The following is a 17,893-nucleotide window of genomic DNA, read 5'->3' on the forward strand; positions in this document are numbered from 1 at the left end:
AAAATGATTTAATTTGTAACATCTAAGTTTCTGCCACAAAAAACTGAACTCCTAAAAGACCTAGTTTTAACTGTAATTAAACTTGTTTAAAACAAAATCATTGAACCACTTTTGTCATGACAACCTTTCATTTGCATGTATACTTTTTTTTGTTTAACGGCCATATATATACAACTTTATTATCTCTTAAATACCCGCATCAGATTCTCGACACTTGGACACTAAATACTGCAATTTTTCAAGAAAATAGTTGTGTCGCACATTTAGACACATACTCGAGTCCGGTATGGATATCTGAACAACGAAGTGGAGAAGACCAATTAGTTCATTTTAAGCTTTCTTCTCAAGAATCATCAACATGGGAAGGTACTCCACTTCCCCAAATACTTGATCACAAAGGGGAATATGGAGTTCCATCTGTAAATACACGAAACATTCTTTTGTCAATTGTGATTCTAAACTTATATTCAATGATAGGGCTTGGAGTCAAGTCAAATGGACAACTAACTCCTTGGCCTAACTTTTACAGACAGTAGAAATCATCTCTGTCAGTCAGATAATTCCTATGACATGCTCTTACCTGAACTGATGCTGTGATCAAGTTACTGTAACACACTATAAACATGGAAAAAGGGAAAGAATTAAGTAAATTGCTGCACATAAAATTTTAAAATTCAGACCTAGAAACTCAATCGTCATCAACTTCTTCTGGCTTGACAAAGAACTCTATGTAAGCTATCCTGCTAGGTGGCTGATAACCTGCAGAATCAATGTGTGAGTGTGCTGGTCTTGCAACAGAAACCAGATGTTGAACTTTTAATATCCCTCCTCTTCCTACAGTAACCTTGCTTCCACGGTTATCTTTTACTACACTGCTCGGTATGCTTGAAGTTGTTGCGCGTAGAAATTTATACTTGTACCTGTTTATCAATGTTAACAATCAGCATTGACTCAAAAAGTGAAATTAAGGCTCCGTTTGGTTGGGTGTAAAACATTTTCAGTGTAAAATGATTTTCATGGAAAACAATTTACAACTGAAAACACAATTCCAAAATTAGTTTTCCCTAATTCCAAAATTAGGAAAAGGAAGGAAAACAGTTTTCCCTTCGTTTGAAAGGGAAAGTGGTTTTCCATCATTGAGAGAGCAATTTTACTCCTAGGGAAAATGATTCTACACTCCTTTGCAAACAAAACAATGTAAAATTGAAAATAGAGGAAAACTGTTTTCCATGAAAATGTTTTACGCCCTACCAAACGGAGCCAAAACCAACAATAAGGAATTGAAAGGACATCAGTCTGTACCGATGAGACACTTCCCGGTCACAGCTAAAAGCAGCCAAAAGGTCAGTGTTCGCGTAATACATGAAGTCTATCTGCAAAAGACAAGACAAGACAAGACTCAAACTTGTTACTACAACGGATCAAGATCACGAAACAAAAACCCTTCAACACTACAAGTAAAGGTATGTCTGTTAGCAAGAGAAAAGCAAAGCCTCAAACCCATGAAGATCAAAGAAGCTCAATACCATTTAACCCTAACCTGTAGATCACCATGGCCTTCACCTCTGAAGGTAACAGAAGGAGGTGTTGGTTGTACAGTTATTTTAATACTTGACCCAGGCCATTCTAGATCATCAATGGCTTCTTTCAGAGCTGCAGACTGAAAAAATGCACTGAGGTAAGAATACATGTGTGACTCTAAAACCATGTTTTAACATATCTAAGGTCAACAGTTAGTCAGTTATGCATTCAGCACCTAGTCATCATATTTCTTCAATATACTAATTCCATAAAAAATTCAGATGATCCTTTAGGATTTAGCCAGATTATGTAGTGGCTAGAGTGGTAAGTAACACTTCAATTAAGAAAATTCAAGGTTGGCGTCCGTTGAGTGCAGGCTTTTCAAATAGGAACTTAAAGAGGATCAAGATTCAAGATTCTCAACAAGGACATCAACCCTGTATACCAGATCCTTCCCGCCCCTAATGAACCAATAAGGGAGAGCATACTGGCTCAACTAGGACCTCTCTGAAGATATACATCCCCCCCCCCCCCCCCCCACCGAAACAAATATTCATGTCTTCTGCGATTATAGTCCAAAAATCATAATACAGTCAAAACAAAGGACCTATGTTGGAATCTTCTTTCTGAAGCATAAAAGCCCTTCAAATGGATATAGGACATTAAGTTTAAGACCAGATCATCAGAATTTTCACAAAGGACAATGCAACATGAAGTTGTTAATGAAAGTTGACCAGCAATCCAAGGATCGGAATCAGAGAAGAAAAGGTGCAAGTTGATCTCACTTAAAGATCTATCTGAAAGCACGGGGATAGATATATAGCAAATAAGCCTTTTTATGCCTATCTAATAGTAGTATCACAAAGTTAGGCAAGCAAATATATGTCCATTTCTGGAGCTCAAATATATCTTGCAATGTACAAGGGGATATGCATATACAGCTATTGTTCTCTTTCTTTTGATCATAGTTTCTTTAACAAAAAAACCATTGAATCTTTGACCAACACCATTTCATTTAAGGCACAAAAAGTAAAATTCAACATTGTTTTCTAATATACTACAGAAAATAAAGAATGAAGATACAGAAACCTAAGCATTCTCAGAGAGATTATCTACTTAAGTCTTATGCCTGAATCAAAGTTTGTTTCATCGTATTCTGTAACAGGTACATTGTCTCAACTAACATCACATCTTCACCATAGATCAATTTGTCAAGAAATTACCTTCACTGTGAAGCTTAAAGGGGTGGTTCCTGCGGGTTCAAAATTGAAATCCGACGAAATAGTATCTGGGATTCTTGTTCGGATTTCCGCATAAATGCATGCATCCAGTGAATCAATAGACCTGATATAACAAAATACAAACTTAGGGATCAAAAATTGAAACAGTTTGAACAGTTTAGAAATGCTGGTGTACCAAGAATTCTCTCTTTTTTTTGGGTAGAATATATCAAGCAATGTTTGGGGCCTTTGGGCTCTTTAAGCTGATAGGCAAAAAACATCAACCATGAGAAAGCATTGCAGTTGATCCACTAACAAAGCCTTTTTGTTTCACAAGCAACAGCTCAATCCTTTCTTATTCAGCTCTTTTATTTCTCAATTTCTAGCCACTTTATATAGCTGGTTACTTACACTAAAGGACAGGATTACAACCACAAAAAAGCTTTCTAAATGCCAGTAGGATATAGCTAGTAGCAAGGTATTGATAACCAGCTAAGATGCAACGCGAGGTTTCAAAGTTCAAAAGAACAACGGTGACTGCCTTAGAGTGATCATGTTGAAAAAACAAAAGTAACCATTAATAAGATCTTCAAACAGATAGATATTAGAAGGTCAAAGTTTTCTTTAAAGGGGAAATAAGAATAAAGACCATGTGGGGAGAAATATGAAACTTTTTGTGCGCTAATCCCATAATACACTCAGGCACCGCAATTTTACACCATTTATACATGCTTCACTTCATAGCTAACTAACAACAGTATCTTCTTTTAAGTAATGTGATAGAAAGGATTAATACCAGTCTCACATGCCATGATGCTATTTAAAATTCTTGAGCTTTCATTAGCTTCAGCCAAAAGTGTTAAACACTTTTCCCAAAAGTCTATTACTGTTCCAAACCACAACCTATGTCACTCAAAATTGGGACACGGACACACGGTCAAACAGACCACCATAATGCAGATCCAAAAGCTAAACCTAGTTGTTTCTTCATTCTATGTCCAGCCTGATTTGAAACACTCAATTCTTGTATCCTACACAAAAGATAAAATATAACAACTAAAAAGGCCTACAAGCATCAAATGTATTTCTACTACCCTCATAAGGAAAAAATATGGTTCAAATCCACAATGGTTTCCCTCAAAACCCACCTCCTACCCAAGTACAATTATGGCAACAAAAATAAACCACATACTCCCTTTGACCTCCATCGAATTGTATTTGTTCCAATTGACTTCCTGACATACACATTTGAAAAGTTGACAACTCTGACTCTATACTATTCCACAATTACTGACTTAAACTTCTAATCACTATGTTTTATAAGAACCATTCAACATAGCATTTTCTCTATACACTAGTCCCATCTGGATATCATATATATCAGAGTTTGATTCTAATTATATTCAACTTGGACTACAATGCCACACAGGGGAAATATATCCTAAAATTTACATAAATACCAAAAGCAATCAGGACAATTACTTGAGTAGAAGCTGCATATCAGGGCCTGGATACCGAAGCTCAATCAAGCTCGAGTGTCCCGGAACCGAGAACGTATTCAAAGAATCGACTAATAGCCCCAAGCTCACCCCAAATCGAGGCCGTGCTTCAGCAGTATACTCATAATTCACAAATAACTGCGAAAATCCGAAATTGATCCAAACTAAAATTAAAATTAGGTCATACACATAAAAATCCATAAATTTTACACTAAATATTAATCCAAACTCCTCTAATAATTAGGTGATAGAGTAAAATAGAGTTGAAATGAAACCTCTTTTTGGAGATAGACTTTGGCTTGGAGACAACCAGTGTCTTCTACAATCAGAACGACGCCGTGTTCCGATAACTCCACAACCGCATCCTGGAGTGAGGAAGAAGAAGATTGATTGAGATTATACGAAACCCTAATTTTTGGAAGGAAGAGAAATTTTGGAAGGGGGGAAGAAGAAGACCTGGTGGCGTTTCCAGCGAACCGAGGTGAGAGCATCAACAAAGCCTTGAACGGTGTCGAGTTGGCACACCAAATCTGGTATTGTAGCGTCCATTGATGGCGAACTCATCTCTCTCAACTTCCAATTTCAGGACTTGTTCTTTCTTCCCGCCAAATAGATAGTTGGGGGTTTTAATCAGAGAAGTGATGCGGAGCAAAGGTTGCACCCGAAAATAAAACAGTATGATTTCCATTTTGGTTGCACCCAAAAAAAAAATTATTTGGCCGGTGTAAAGAAAATTAAAAATAAATTGGGGGTACGAAGAAAAACTAAATGTGCATGTTGCCGTCTTGCCGGTGCTTGTCACGAGTTACGAGCGTGTTTCATGTGAGGTAACTCCTTAATTCTGCTTATTTAAGCTATACGAAGTATATGTGCATGTTCTGGAAGGTTTTATTTCATTTTATTTCCCTTGATATAGTCGAGTTCAAACGTTCTATGCTTGTTGGCTTGTTGTGTATATAAGGTAGGTTGATTTGGATCAAACATCGTTGTGGTCAAAGGCTTGTCCGTAACATGTGGTATCAGAGTAGGCTTCAACATCATCAAAGGGCAAGGTGTCATTCACAAACATGGTCCATGAGTATTCACCAACCAATTGTGACGACTTTTGTCCTCGTGATTGTCACCACCCGGTCTGACACAGGTATAAAAACTCGTCCATAGAAACATGATGTTTTGGTGGGCATGAATGGAACGAGGGGGGGTGCTCTAACCATAGGAGTAGGCGAGTGAGCTAGGCGGAAGAGCGTCTCTCAATGAGAGTGAGAGATAGGTTAGTCATTGCTACATGTAAAAACTAGTATTGTAGGGGACGTGTAGAGCGATCGGGCAAATGCGTGCAATAAGCGAGGGTTGAAGAGGACGCATTTTAGTGCTAAGGAGTGGGATTCGTTACGGTAGCATAAAGCTAATCGTTGCCCAAGCGCTTTGAGAGCATGTTACCGTATTGTACAAGAGCGGCACGGGTGATATGTTATCACCCTGGGAAGGCTTTGGTGGGGTGAGGTTGTCACATATTAACAATTTACTCAATGCTATATGTGTAGTGTAAGAGAGGGAATTTGAAGTGAGATATGTATAAAAAGTAGGGAAGATAATAAGGAGAACGAGGGGTAAATTATGGTTGAACCGGTTTGAATCATGTGTCCCACAATTAAGTCTCATTCCCTCTCCCATTGTACCAATTAAAATAGATTAATAATGAAAGAAGATATTTACAAATTAATGGGATGGACCAAGATGAACTGAAATAGGGAATAATACTCGACTATAAGACAAAAATAAGACAAAGGATCTGAACTCGGGTTGAAGGTTTGAACTTTGAAGCAAAGGCAGGACCAGTTAGTAGAAAATGAGGTGGAGGAAGAAAAGGGCGGCAAGAGTTTTTTTTTTTTTTGTGTGTGCGCATTTCTTGACCAATAGTCAACGGTGTAAATAAGGAATGCCAACAACCATTTCCTCATAAATCATCAGTAGATGAAAAGGAAAAAAGCCTATACCCAGTCCTTTTGAGGTCATCAGTGAGTTACAATTACAATTTTCTTGAAGAAATTATATCCTCAGTTCATGTATACAATGCAATTTTCGAATAAATAGCACAACCCAAGGACTAACTAACTAGTGTGTGTATATCACTAACAAATAATTGGCAAATGAACACAAACTTCACACTACCAGTTTTTACTGTCCCATAATCAGAACAATTTCAATTTTCCTTTGGTGAAAGTCTCTTTGCCATGGTTCTCAAGACACAACTCTCTCTCTGTTCCCAGTAAACCCGAACACGATTCTGACCCCAAAGTGACTGCAAAATAAAGATATACAGTGCACAGAATGATCAAAAGAACAAGAGCTACTAGAAGGAAGCGGTGCCGCTGGATAAGTGCAGAGAAGCTTATGTCACTCAATGCAGATTTTTTGTGGCGCGGAGAGGAAGCAAAAGCACCCTGAGTTTGAGATCGTCTATGAGGAGAAGATATGACATTATCAAGAGCCATGGTTGATGGGACGACGCCTTTTTTTCAATCTGCTTACGCATATCACAATATATGTTCAGTCAGATGTTCATGATATGATATGCAGTAAAGATCAGAGAACAGATGTAGCAACATATTTGCAAGTTATTATGGTACATAGATGAAAATTGAGATTTGATGAAATTATGAAATTTACATGGCAAAGTCCATTAGGGCTCCGTTTGGTAGGGTGTAAAACGGTTTTCATGGAAAACAATTTTCCCTTTTCAATCATTTTACGTTGTTTGGTTTGACAAGGGATGAAAAACAATTTCTCCTAACTCCCTCACAGGTGGAAAAACCTTTTCCATTTGAAAGGGAGGGAAATCATTTTTCCACCTTTGCTCTCCTTACCTCCCTCTCCCTTCTTCCCTTCAATCTTCACCATCTTCTCCCATTTTCTTTTAAGATATCAAACAAACGAAAACTAGTTTGGAATTGTGTTTTCCCCTTGAAAATGTTTTCCATGGAAAATTATTTTGCTCTGAAAACGTTTTACACCAAACCAAACGTGGCCTAGGTTCACACAAACAGGGTAAGACAATACGCAGCAGCAAAGTAAAATGCAAAATTCAAGCGGTTAATGAAAACGTTTTACACCAAACCAAACGTAACCTAGGTTCACACAACAGGGTAAGACAATAAGCAGCAGCAAAGTAAAATGCAAAATTCAAGCGGTTAATAAATTAATTTCGAGGATTTGGTGACAATGGTTTGACGGTTCACAAATCACAGCATAGAAAAGTAAGAAATCTTAATGAGAATTAGACAGCCAACAAAAAGTCAGACTAGACTAACAAACCCATTCACCGAAATCAAATCAAACCAAATGGGCATCATCATGTGCAACAAGTTCAATCTTACTGTGATTGTATGGCCTAAGACAACCAAATCTAACAACACCATGCCAAAAACTCAAAACAGCAAAACCTGGTCCCTGTTCTTTAACTTGCCAGCTACTTTCATTACCTCATTCCCCTGGTTCCTCAACTCACTCAACGTCAAAAGAAAAACAGATAACGAATTCTGGTATTCATTTCAATAGAAGTTTCAAGGCAACTAAAGAAGGAACATGGGGAGAATTATTCAACTAGTTTTTGGGTGTGTTCTATTCACCTGATTTTCACTTATTTTTTCTGAACTTATCTTATCTTAACTGAACTTATGAGAACTTATTAAAACTTATTTTAGTTATAAATCATACTTGGTCAACCCTTGTTTTATTTGAACTTATCTCAACTGAACTTATCTTAACTTATTTTTCCGGAAATTAGTGGAAATAAGGTGAGCAGAACAGGGCCTTTGTGTCTTGGTTAGGCCATAATAACACTAACATCTAACAATCAAACTTTGGTGATCATACAATATGAACAATGTTGTTCCCGAGATTTAGTACATTGCAAATGAAAATTATGGTTGTGCAAACAAAAATTCACCATTTCTACAATCAACATTATCTCAACACGAAAAGGATGCAGAAGACAAACTAATAGAGCTTATAAGATCAAACTACACATAACAATCCTTCTCCTACTCCAAATTCTACCAAAATATCAGTTCCAACACTGTGCGGACATACATAATTATCAAATTACTGGTTCAAATTACACCTTCAACCTAGCAACTAATTCCGGACACGCTCCAAATTTCCGACATATCACCAAATTAAATCGGATTAATTTACAGCTCGTTAATTTTCAGCAATTCAAATCACAGTTCTATTTTTTTTCCCAAAGCAATTTTCCTCCTCCATACTAGAACTACAACTATCTACCAAAATCAAGCATCTAATCAAAAACGAAGTATCACAATAGTAATTCTATTAATCCAAAAAGTAAAGTAAACGAAATCAGTGAATGAAAATCCGCCGCTAGAATTCGAAATTCACAACAGAGTAACACCCAAAAAAAACAATGATCTTAACCAATCAGACAAACACACTTCGCATACATCAAATTACGACAAACAAAATTAAGGACGAAAAGGCTAGGGTTTCAGACAATTCGAAGATCAGATAGAGAAAGAAGCGATACCTTTAAAATTAGGGTTAGCAAAAAGAGGGATGAAAAAGTACAGCAAACGCCGGCCACCACTGCGAGGGAAGAAGCGCGACAACAGTCAGACGATAAAGTGAGGTTTGTTAGAGTGATCTGCCGGGTACCAATTTAATACTCAGATCCAGATCCAGGTTGAACATTATTATTTTCTTGCACCTTTTTCATTTCTTTTATTTCTATTTTTAAGTGATTTGATGATATGTTAAATAGTGTAAAGTTTGCAATTTGCATTTATAGATAAATAATTATAGTAGTGGAAATTGTTATTATAGAATGTTTTATTTAGAGTTGACAAAAGTTGACCATACAAGTGTACACCAATCATATCTAGAAATGAAAAAAATATCGGGTTTGGTCTTGGATCTAAAACCCTTGGGGCAATTTAGACTTAAAGTTTTCGAACTGGTAAGAACCAACTTCAATTCCCATTTAATTGGACCCTCTATCCACAAATGATGGTTACTCAATGAAATTGTTTTTGTACTATATATTTGATGGGAAATAATGTCATTTTATAATAACTAATTTTTATATGTAAAAATAATAACATTTATTTATTAACATATTGTTTTGAAGTAGAAAGGACCATGAATTATTTTCTAAACCAATTTTGTAACCGGTGCCATAGTTTTGGAGCCGATTCCTAATTATATAGACCAGCTTTGAAATGAAAATTTTCTTCGTGTACTCGTCTTGCTTAGATGTTTTGGTCTAATGGTCAAGATTAAGAGTTTGTATACAACATGTCTCAGGTTCGAATCTTCCACTCCCATTTGTAACTTATATTGCCTTTTATAACTCATTTGCACTAAAAATATTATAGACTTTTAAGATTTAAGAATTTATTTGGTGTAATGAGGTGATTTTCTAAGCAATTTAATGGTATCTTTTTCATATAAATCTATTTTGGGTGCACTTGCTTCTATAACCATTAAGCTAAAGATTGTTTAACTTCAATCCATTACTTTGCATCAAAAAACTAAAAAGAAAGATTATTTACCTATAAGTCGTTCCATGTAATTTGACACCTTCAAAACAATAGCTCAATTGCCTGAAAAATATTACTCCGTACACTGTAAGACCACAAGCGACCTTGACTTGTGGTCAAATGTAAAAAGTTTCTCTCTCATGCTTCATCGTTTCATTTTTTTCCACTTCATTTCCTACTAACTTGACATACCTCTTACTTTAACCCATTATTTTTCTTCCACAATCTTGACCCAAAATATCTCCCCTCGTTTTTACATAAATCCTACATCAAATTCTTTCTCATACACGATTAATAATTTAAATTTTTTAACCACTACTAGATTTTATTATTGAGACATAATATCGATAATTGCAACAAAAAAAAAGGTTTAACGATCTTATTATTAGTTGACATTATTGTTATTCTAATCCATATTTTAGCTAAAAAAACTCTCACAAAATTGGTCCAATGAAACAAGTAGAACGAGATGAAGAAGTAAATGAGACGATGAACGTCACGTTTAAATACTATTATCATACAATGAACATAAATAACCATTAATTAAACTGGATAGGCAAAATAATTAAAATAGCACTAATGGTCAATAACATATTTCACATTCGTTTTGCCCAACCCACACAAAATTAGAAGCATGTAATTAAGCTTTGCAAATTCCCCCCAATCACTCAACCAGGCATTAGCTCAAGGCAACCAACTGACCAAGAAGTCAAATGACTCAAATATGTGACCTTTGTCGAGTTATTGTTCAAGTTGATAATACGCTTAAGTTAACATTGTGGGTTTTGTTTTTGGATAGAGAAGTAACCACAAAACGCAAGACAATAAATGATGTAGAGGGATTTGATCCCAGGTCTTGAGTACCATTTCCTCAGGAGCTTTACCAACTAAGCTAGTTGACATTCACATATTGTGTGATTTTTTAGAGGTCAAGCACCACTTGACACTAAACTTACACTAAATACATAGTTTAAATATTGGTTTTTTACTTTAGTTTTTATGTTTATGACAATTATTTTTTGACTCGATTAAATTAAATTAAAAGAAAATAAAAAGATGATGTCAAAAAATAAAATAAAAAAGAAATGGGGGTGGCAATGTGGCATAAGCATAAGGCAAAACCCCCGTGAGACTGTGAGAGGGATCAAAGATTGAAGATACGGTTCATTTCCAATCATCTCCCCTAATTAAACCCTCTCTTTCTTAGGGTTCCGTACCCTTTTCCGTTCAATGTTAATTTTCCGACTTAAACCCTAATCAACAATCACCGATTTTATCGACTTATTTTCCGGCGAAAACAATGGATTCTTCAATCACCACCGCCACCGCCACCACCACCACCACCGAAACCATCACTACCGGCGTAAACACTCCGACGCCGATGTCAAACGTCAATGGACCACCTCCATTTTTATGCAAAACTTACGATATGGTGAATGATCCGACAACTGATTCGGTAGTTTCATGGAGTTCTACTAATAATAGCTTCATTGTTTGGAATCCTCCGGAGTTTGCTAGAGATCTTTTGCCTAAGTATTTCAAGCACAATAATTTCTCCAGCTTTGTTCGCCAGCTTAACACCTATGTATGCTGAACTCAAACCCTCTTTTCTCTTTCCATACACTTTTTTTTCAAATGTTGGTAGTTTGTTGTTTTAATTTCTATGTTTTGGTTAATTTTTTAAGTTTGATGTTGATTTTGTGTTCCTTTGTTGTCATGAATTGCCAATTTTATTTCTATTCAACTTTTTCTTGTTTCTTGGAGTATATTAAGCTATTAGTTGCTATTTGGATCAAAAGCTGTAGCAAGAACTCAAAAAGTAGAATAGGGGAACTTAGAACAATTTGGGTAATGGGATTAGTGTACACATCAACACCCCCCCCCCCCCCCCGGCGTCTCCTTTTTTGTTGGGACCAAAATGTAGTGTGTGGTAGAGTAAACTTAGAGGGACAACCTAACAAAGAAACCGGGGTAAACTTAGAGGATCGGTGGGAGTAGTTCACCTTTCGTAGTAGCTTTGACTCTAGATATTGCCTCCTAAATATACTTTTTATTCGGAACATAGCTTAATATGTGTTCACCTTAAAGTAGAGTGGCAGGGGCTCAGATATGCTAATGAAGCGGCCTCTTCATGTAAACTTGGCTCGGGCTAAGGGAGGGTGGGAAGTCCATCCCTAGGCCTTCTAATAGATGTGAGTGAGTGATGCAGAGGAGATTGAAGTATGGGATGAGAGTTTTATTTAGTTGTTTAAAGGATTAGTTAAAAAAAGGTCATAGTATACACCATGTCAAATTTACAGGGGCATATGGATTTTGACAATAAAAATTGCCCATTTGATAACAATGTTTTAAGAGCAAGATTAACCCTAACTCTTAAGAATTGGCTTTTGTTGACATGGCATATGCCTCACCTATGGGTAAGACAAGATTTTTTTTTTGAAACATTGACGTGGGTGTGTTTTGACAAACTCTTAAATTGAGTCTTGAAAAACCAAGACTCAATGTATGAGTTGAATACAATAGAATGCTATATAAATTGAGAGGTCTTAAATGAGTTTTGAGGGGTGAAGAGCAAACTGGTTTGAATCTGAACCAGTATTAACAATAATTTATTTTATTAGGTAATTGTGGAAAACTGACATGGAATATAGAGAAGTCTAAAAAAGACTCTCCATGAACTTGCTGTAAACACGGTACTCCATAAGTTTTCCTTTTGCACCTCCTTTTCTCCCTGTTCTTCCACTTGTTTGTTCCAAGAAACATCAATGTCAAAGCAAAGGGGATTATAATAAATTTTGATGGTTGTAAGCTATATGTCAACTACATGTCACGGACGGGCCTTTTGACCGCCCGCGTGGCGCCTGAATCCCCGAGGCTTGATCCAGGCCAGCCTACCCCATATACGCAACAAGCATTGTATAACACAATAGTAGAGGAAACAACACGTAATGATACTAACCTGCACCAAGATACATGCATCAGTAAGGCATACAGGCTCATGGGAGTTGCCTCATATGGGACACGCTGGGCCTTAGCATCGGGAAAATGTCAACACGTGACATACAGATCTATTCTTCATTTCTTGTGTAGCTCATAGTCCTAAAGCATTGAGATTTTTTTTTAAACGTCATGTATTTTAACGCCAATACATAAGTGTAAGTGTAATTGGAGAGAGATAATACTAGTTAGGAGGAGACGAGGATTAGGAACTCCTCATATTGCACATGTTGTAAAAGAGCTTACTTGAAGCACATTTGCTCTGTGTACTGTTGTGAATTTGCAATGATCCTACCAATTTTCTTTGCTGCAGGCAGCCTGCAGCAGAGGGGAAATGTCTTTGAAAGGGATGCCATTATAAGGAACAGAATTAGCTATTACTGGTCAGTAGTTCGAGATCTCCCATACTGGATTTACTCTAAGCTGTTAATCATTCAACTCACTCATACCAGCTTATCTTGCGAGCAGCGTTGAGCAGGATGGGTCTTTTCCTTCTGGTTTTCTACCCTTATCTGGGTGGGAGGAGTTGTGAAGAAATAGATCTTATAAGTTTATGTGTCCAGGCTTGAATTGACTTGATTGCTGCTAGTATGACAGAGTAGTTATGAATCACTCCCTCCCTCCCCCTGTTAAAGTTTCAGAGAAGAAAGGGTTGGGGTTGGGGTTGTGGTTGGCAAAGTGCCAAAGTTACGTCAGTGATATTCACTGTATGTGTGTTTTTTTGGCATACCAGCTGAGGACTTGGTTTCTGCTTCTGTATAGTCTTTTACTTCCTTGACCATGGGAGAAAGATGTTTCTAGGACATTCTTATTCACAAGTAATAACTGCCTCAGGGAAAAATGATAAAAAGATCAAGGGTTGTGAGGAAATTGATGAGTAAAGTTACGGTTTACAATTGCATCTTCAGATAAAAATGATATCTTGTGTTTTTCTGGTCTGTGTTATGAACATCACACAGGGGAAAAAATGAAAAATAATACTCCTTCCTTCCCCAAATAAACTTTCTTTTGACCGTCAGTGGTGAAAGTTTGGTGATTTTGACCATTAAATGAGCAGGTACAATGGTTATAGTACTAATCCAAAATACTTCCAAGTTAACATATACTCCCTCTGCAAGGTCTGGCCCCAGCCAAGTTCTTCCAAAATACAAAATACAGCCAAGGTCTTCCAAGTTGACATTCTATCTTTATGCTGTTTTCTCTCTCTTTGGACCACACTCATCCACCCCACCATTTCTCTCTATTTATTCGCCCCAATATTAATATCTGTGCCTTAACTCAATGTTAACTCTGAGCTGGGACGAAGGGAGTAATTAGAAAAAGTTAAAGGTCAATGCTCAATCTTGGTTACTAAAAGGTCAGGGAATACTTTAGTTCTAGAGGGAGTGGATAATGACTTAGAGGAGTGTTGCACTGATAAATTGGATGTCATATGCTGTAAAGGTGAGATTGATGTATGCGTGGCTGTTCTCTTCTGGTTTTTTGACATGTTTCTCACCCTCATCGGGCACAGAAACTTGACTGTGTGATTCATTTCTGCTTTCAGTATTATTATGATTTGGTGTCATTTTCGCTGAAATTCAATAGAATATTTTGTTCCTGTAGACTATCTCTCCTAAATGTGATTTATGAGCAGAGCAAGTAGTTTTAAAAAAATAAAAATAAAGGATGATTATTATTAATAATAAGTTAATCAGCACTTACAAGTTACAATCACAATAATGCGCCTTAATAGAATTATTATGGAAGATTTAAATACAAATTCCAACTCCTACTCTACGCTTCTGCTCGGCTCTTATGCCATGGGATTTTTTACCATGATTAATCATCAATGACCAAATAACTTCAAAATGGAGATCCACATATTTTCATAGAGAAATAGGAGTAAAAATAGCACTAATTTATGAAAATTTCAATTGACTCTCAAAAGGGGAGCAGCTAAATCCAACTTAGTTATTGGAGAAATATTATCACAAAAGGATATAAGTTGAAGATACATTAACGATAAGATTAACAGTTATGTATATATATATATATTAGAGCAACACAGTTAACAAAATTGTGCATACCACCAGTAAAACTGATGGAAGCCTTTATGGGAACCACCATGGAGGCTAGGGTTTGAGAAGGCTCTTTACTAGTTCAGTTCTACTCCAATAAGTAATAACACTATTAAATGGGCTAAGTAGTATGCGACGTTTTAAGTTGGTTTGTTGGTATCATTTTGTCAGTTAGTTGATTGTTTTTCTTTTTCCTATTATCGATTCTTGCACAAACATAAAATATGTGAAAAAGATTATATACTTCATGTTTCTTGGTTTTTATTGCGAAAGCACCTCCCATAATAATTATCTTTTGATTTTACTATTGCCTTTAGGGCTTTAGAAAGGTGGATCCCGATCGCTGGGAATTTGCAAATGAGGGATTTTTAAGGGGCCAGAAACACCTGCTTAAGAATATTACTCGACGAAAACCTGCTCATGGACAAGGTCATCAACATCAACAACAAGCAAATTCACAGACTTCCGCTGTTGGAGCTTGTGTTGAGGTGGGTAAATTTGGATTGGAGGAAGAGGTAGAGAGGCTTAAAAGGGACAAAAATGTGCTTATGCAAGAACTCGTTAGATTGAGACAGCAGCAGCAGTCAACTGATAACCAGTTGCAAACCATGGTACAGCGTTTGCAAGGAATGGAACAACGCCAGCAACAAATGATGTCATTTTTAGCAAAAGCTGTACAAAGTCCTGGATTCTTGGCTCAATTTGTACAGCAACAAACTGAGAGCAGCAAACGCATATCTGAAGCTAACAAGAAACGAAGGCTTCAAGATGGTGTTTCTGTTTCCGAGAGTGAAAACTCAACCCCACCTGACGGACAGATTGTGAAATACCAACCTTTAGGAAAGGATTCTGCTCATGCAATGCTCAGGCAACTAAGGAATTTGGACACTAATTACAACAATAGCAACTCAGATAATCTCTACATTGGTGATTCATCATCTACTAGTGCTATGGAAAATAAGGCACAACCGAATCGAGTATCTGGAGTTACCCTTCAGGAGGTCCAACCAACTTCTGTATCACCTTATGTGATCCCAACTTCTGGTGTTCCTGGTGCTGTTATTTCTGAGATAAAATCATCTCCTGTAATGACCACTTCTGAAACTTTATCTACTCCAGAAATAAGTGGACTGTTAACTCCAGAAACTGTTGTGCCTTCTGTTGGTCTTCCGCAGACAAACAGTGTCATGCCAGAAATACCCTCTTTGCCTCGCATTTTACAGAACTCTGTTGATATTCCTGGGGGAAATTTTATGTTAAGTGAGACAGGAGATAATGACTTCATGGATCTGACATCCTTGGAGTTTGACGAGACTATTCCACTTGAGTTGCCTGATGATTTAGACGCATTGCTTGACGAGGCCTCTTGGGAACAGTTTTTAGATCGTAACAATATGATTCCCTGTGATAGCAATGAGCCTGAGATGCCTAATGTTGAAAACCCAACACAGGGAACAGAAGTGCAGCCATTAGATAACGGGTGGGAGAAAGGGCAAAGAATGGATCAGCTTACAGAAAGAATGGGTCTTTTGAACTCAGATAATAACCAATTAGATTGATTACAGCCACTTGTACAGTTATGGATCTTACCATCCAAGGTAAACTCTTGAGAACTGGGAATCAGCATAGCCATCACTTTTAGGGTGTGTTCTATTCACCTGATTTTCACTTATTTTTCATGAACTTATCTTAAATGAACTTAGTTATAAATTATACTTGGTCAATCCTTATTTTTCCGGAACTTATCTTATCTGAACTTATTTTTTCTGAAGTAAGTGGAATTAATGTGAACGCCGTTAGTGTCAAGAAAATTTTCAGTTGTGTATATGTCCCTTATTTTGGCTTTCAAATCCTTTCTTATGCCTTCTATCCATTTCTTCTGAAACTTTTCAAAATCTCCCTTTTTGTGAATTTAGAAACAACAGTCACACATGTTTAGGCTTTTGCTTTATTTTAACATTGTACTGATGGTGGTTTTTAATGCAGGCTTCAACTCAGTAGGGAAGGCCAACTGATATATGTTCCATACTTTTTACTTGATGAACATTTTCTTACAGCTCTTCCAGATCCCGTGTAGAACAGCCATTTCTGGCTCATACAACTTTGTTTGGCCAGGCCATGGATTCCTATGCAGCATTCTGGCAAGGAGTTAGCCATCTTGTGAAATGCTTCTTCCCAATTGTATTGATATTACTTTAAATTTGTACAAGACAACAAAGCATTTAGGTTTTCATGAAAGTTTTTTACTCCCATCTTTGTTGTAAATTTTTTGCGTAATTCTTTTGCTCATGTAGCATACTTGCTCCAACTGTGAACTTAATTGCAGGAGGTAATGTCTTCTCTTTCTTTTAGTTATGGTCTTGCTGATGTATATGGCTCGAGCTTTGACCTCGTCATACCAATATATGATAGTTTAAATCGATGGCGGTGTCTCCATTTCCTGCTTTATATGTGATATATTTTTGCAGATATAGTTGAATTTACCATTTAAACTATTATGTACTAGTTTCATTATTCATCTAGGTTAGATGCAATTGATGCAGGTTGGACGCATTTGGCTGCTAATGTTCAGGTCCTAAGTTGCAAACAGTTTCTAGTTCTGGCTAGTGCTAGTCAAGGTTTTTTAGTGACTAAATTTTGGGAAATACAAGTGGGGTTACATTAATTCTTAAACGGACCTGATCTGCACTAAATTTATTGTAGACATATCTTAAAAATAAAGTCAAGAACAGGAGACAGGTTTACTTTGATAGCTTCTTGGTCATCCCTTTGTAATCAAGATTTGTGATCTTATGAAGAGATGTTAAAAACTTTTGCGCAAAACTCCGCACGTAGTCAACTACTCTCTCCGTCCCTAAAAGACTGCCCCATAGAAAAAGTTAACTTTATTAAGAATTGGGTATAATCAAAAGCAAATGAGTAGTTAGATTTATTTTTTAGTCAGATTAAATAATAGTGTGCGAGAAAAGATATATGGGAACCACAAAATAAATAAGGTATGGGGCAAACAAATAGTGACATCCAATTATGATGTAAGG

At 36.7% G+C, this 17,893-nt stretch overlaps 3 protein-coding genes across 3 annotated transcripts; 1 reads left to right on the forward strand and 2 right to left on the reverse strand.

Moving 5' to 3' along the window:
- Positions 1 to 26: 26 nt before the first annotated feature.
- On the reverse strand, positions 27 to 4,895 carry LOC110790801 (uncharacterized). Its single transcript, XM_056830983.1, has 8 exons — positions 4,697 to 4,895; positions 4,516 to 4,605; positions 4,224 to 4,378; positions 2,745 to 2,865; positions 1,541 to 1,660; positions 1,303 to 1,373; positions 681 to 920; positions 27 to 417 (listed from the first exon to the last, which is right to left on the reverse strand). Exons 1-7 carry the CDS (start codon positions 4,802 to 4,804, stop codon positions 689 to 691), a joined length of 897 nt encoding a protein of 298 aa, XP_056686961.1. The 5' UTR covers positions 4,805 to 4,895; the 3' UTR covers positions 27 to 417; positions 681 to 688.
- Positions 4,896 to 6,145: 1,250 nt separating this feature from the next.
- On the reverse strand, positions 6,146 to 9,014 carry LOC110791774 (uncharacterized). The gene is made up of 2 exons (XM_021996539.2): positions 8,787 to 9,014; positions 6,146 to 6,764 (listed from the first exon to the last, which is right to left on the reverse strand). Exon 2 carries the CDS (start codon positions 6,733 to 6,735, stop codon positions 6,433 to 6,435), a length of 303 nt encoding a protein of 100 aa, XP_021852231.1. The 5' UTR covers positions 6,736 to 6,764; positions 8,787 to 9,014; the 3' UTR covers positions 6,146 to 6,432.
- Positions 9,015 to 10,900: 1,886 nt separating this feature from the next.
- LOC110791766 (heat shock factor protein HSF8) lies at positions 10,901 to 17,277 on the forward strand. Its single transcript, XM_021996533.2, has 3 exons — positions 10,901 to 11,383; positions 15,173 to 16,453; positions 16,842 to 17,277. The coding sequence occupies exons 1-2, from the start codon at positions 11,099 to 11,101 to the stop codon at positions 16,412 to 16,414; spliced, it is 1,527 nt and encodes a 508-aa protein (XP_021852225.1). The 5' UTR covers positions 10,901 to 11,098; the 3' UTR covers positions 16,415 to 16,453; positions 16,842 to 17,277.
- Positions 17,278 to 17,893: the final 616 nt, after the last annotated feature.

Source organism: Spinacia oleracea, chromosome 6, assembly GCF_020520425.1.
Source record: "Spinacia oleracea cultivar Varoflay chromosome 6, BTI_SOV_V1, whole genome shotgun sequence".
Taxonomy (NCBI): Eukaryota; Viridiplantae; Streptophyta; class Magnoliopsida; order Caryophyllales; family Amaranthaceae; genus Spinacia; species Spinacia oleracea.

What these genes read in the sequence shown, in the direction of transcription:
- LOC110790801 (XM_056830983.1), bottom strand. Translation starts at nt 4,804, where the DNA reads ATGAGTTCGCCATCAATGGACGCTACAATACCAGATTTGGTGTGCCAA. An exon ending in AAGTCTATCTCCAAAAAGAG is followed by an intron (nt 4,379 to 4,515) that starts GTTTCATTTCAA and finishes GGATTTTCGCAG; the next exon opens with TTATTTGTGAATTATGAGTA. An exon ending in GATATGCAGCTTCTACTCAA is followed by an intron (nt 2,866 to 4,223) that starts GTAATTGTCCTG and finishes TTGTTATATCAG; the next exon opens with GTCTATTGATTCACTGGATG.
- LOC110791774 (XM_021996539.2), bottom strand. Translation starts at nt 6,735, where the DNA reads ATGGCTCTTGATAATGTCATATCTTCTCCTCATAGACGATCTCAAACT.
- LOC110791766 (XM_021996533.2), top strand. Translation starts at nt 11,099, where the DNA reads ATGGATTCTTCAATCACCACCGCCACCGCCACCACCACCACCACCGAA. An exon ending in TTCGCCAGCTTAACACCTAT is followed by an intron (nt 11,384 to 15,172) that starts GTATGCTGAACT and finishes TATTGCCTTTAG; the next exon opens with GGCTTTAGAAAGGTGGATCC.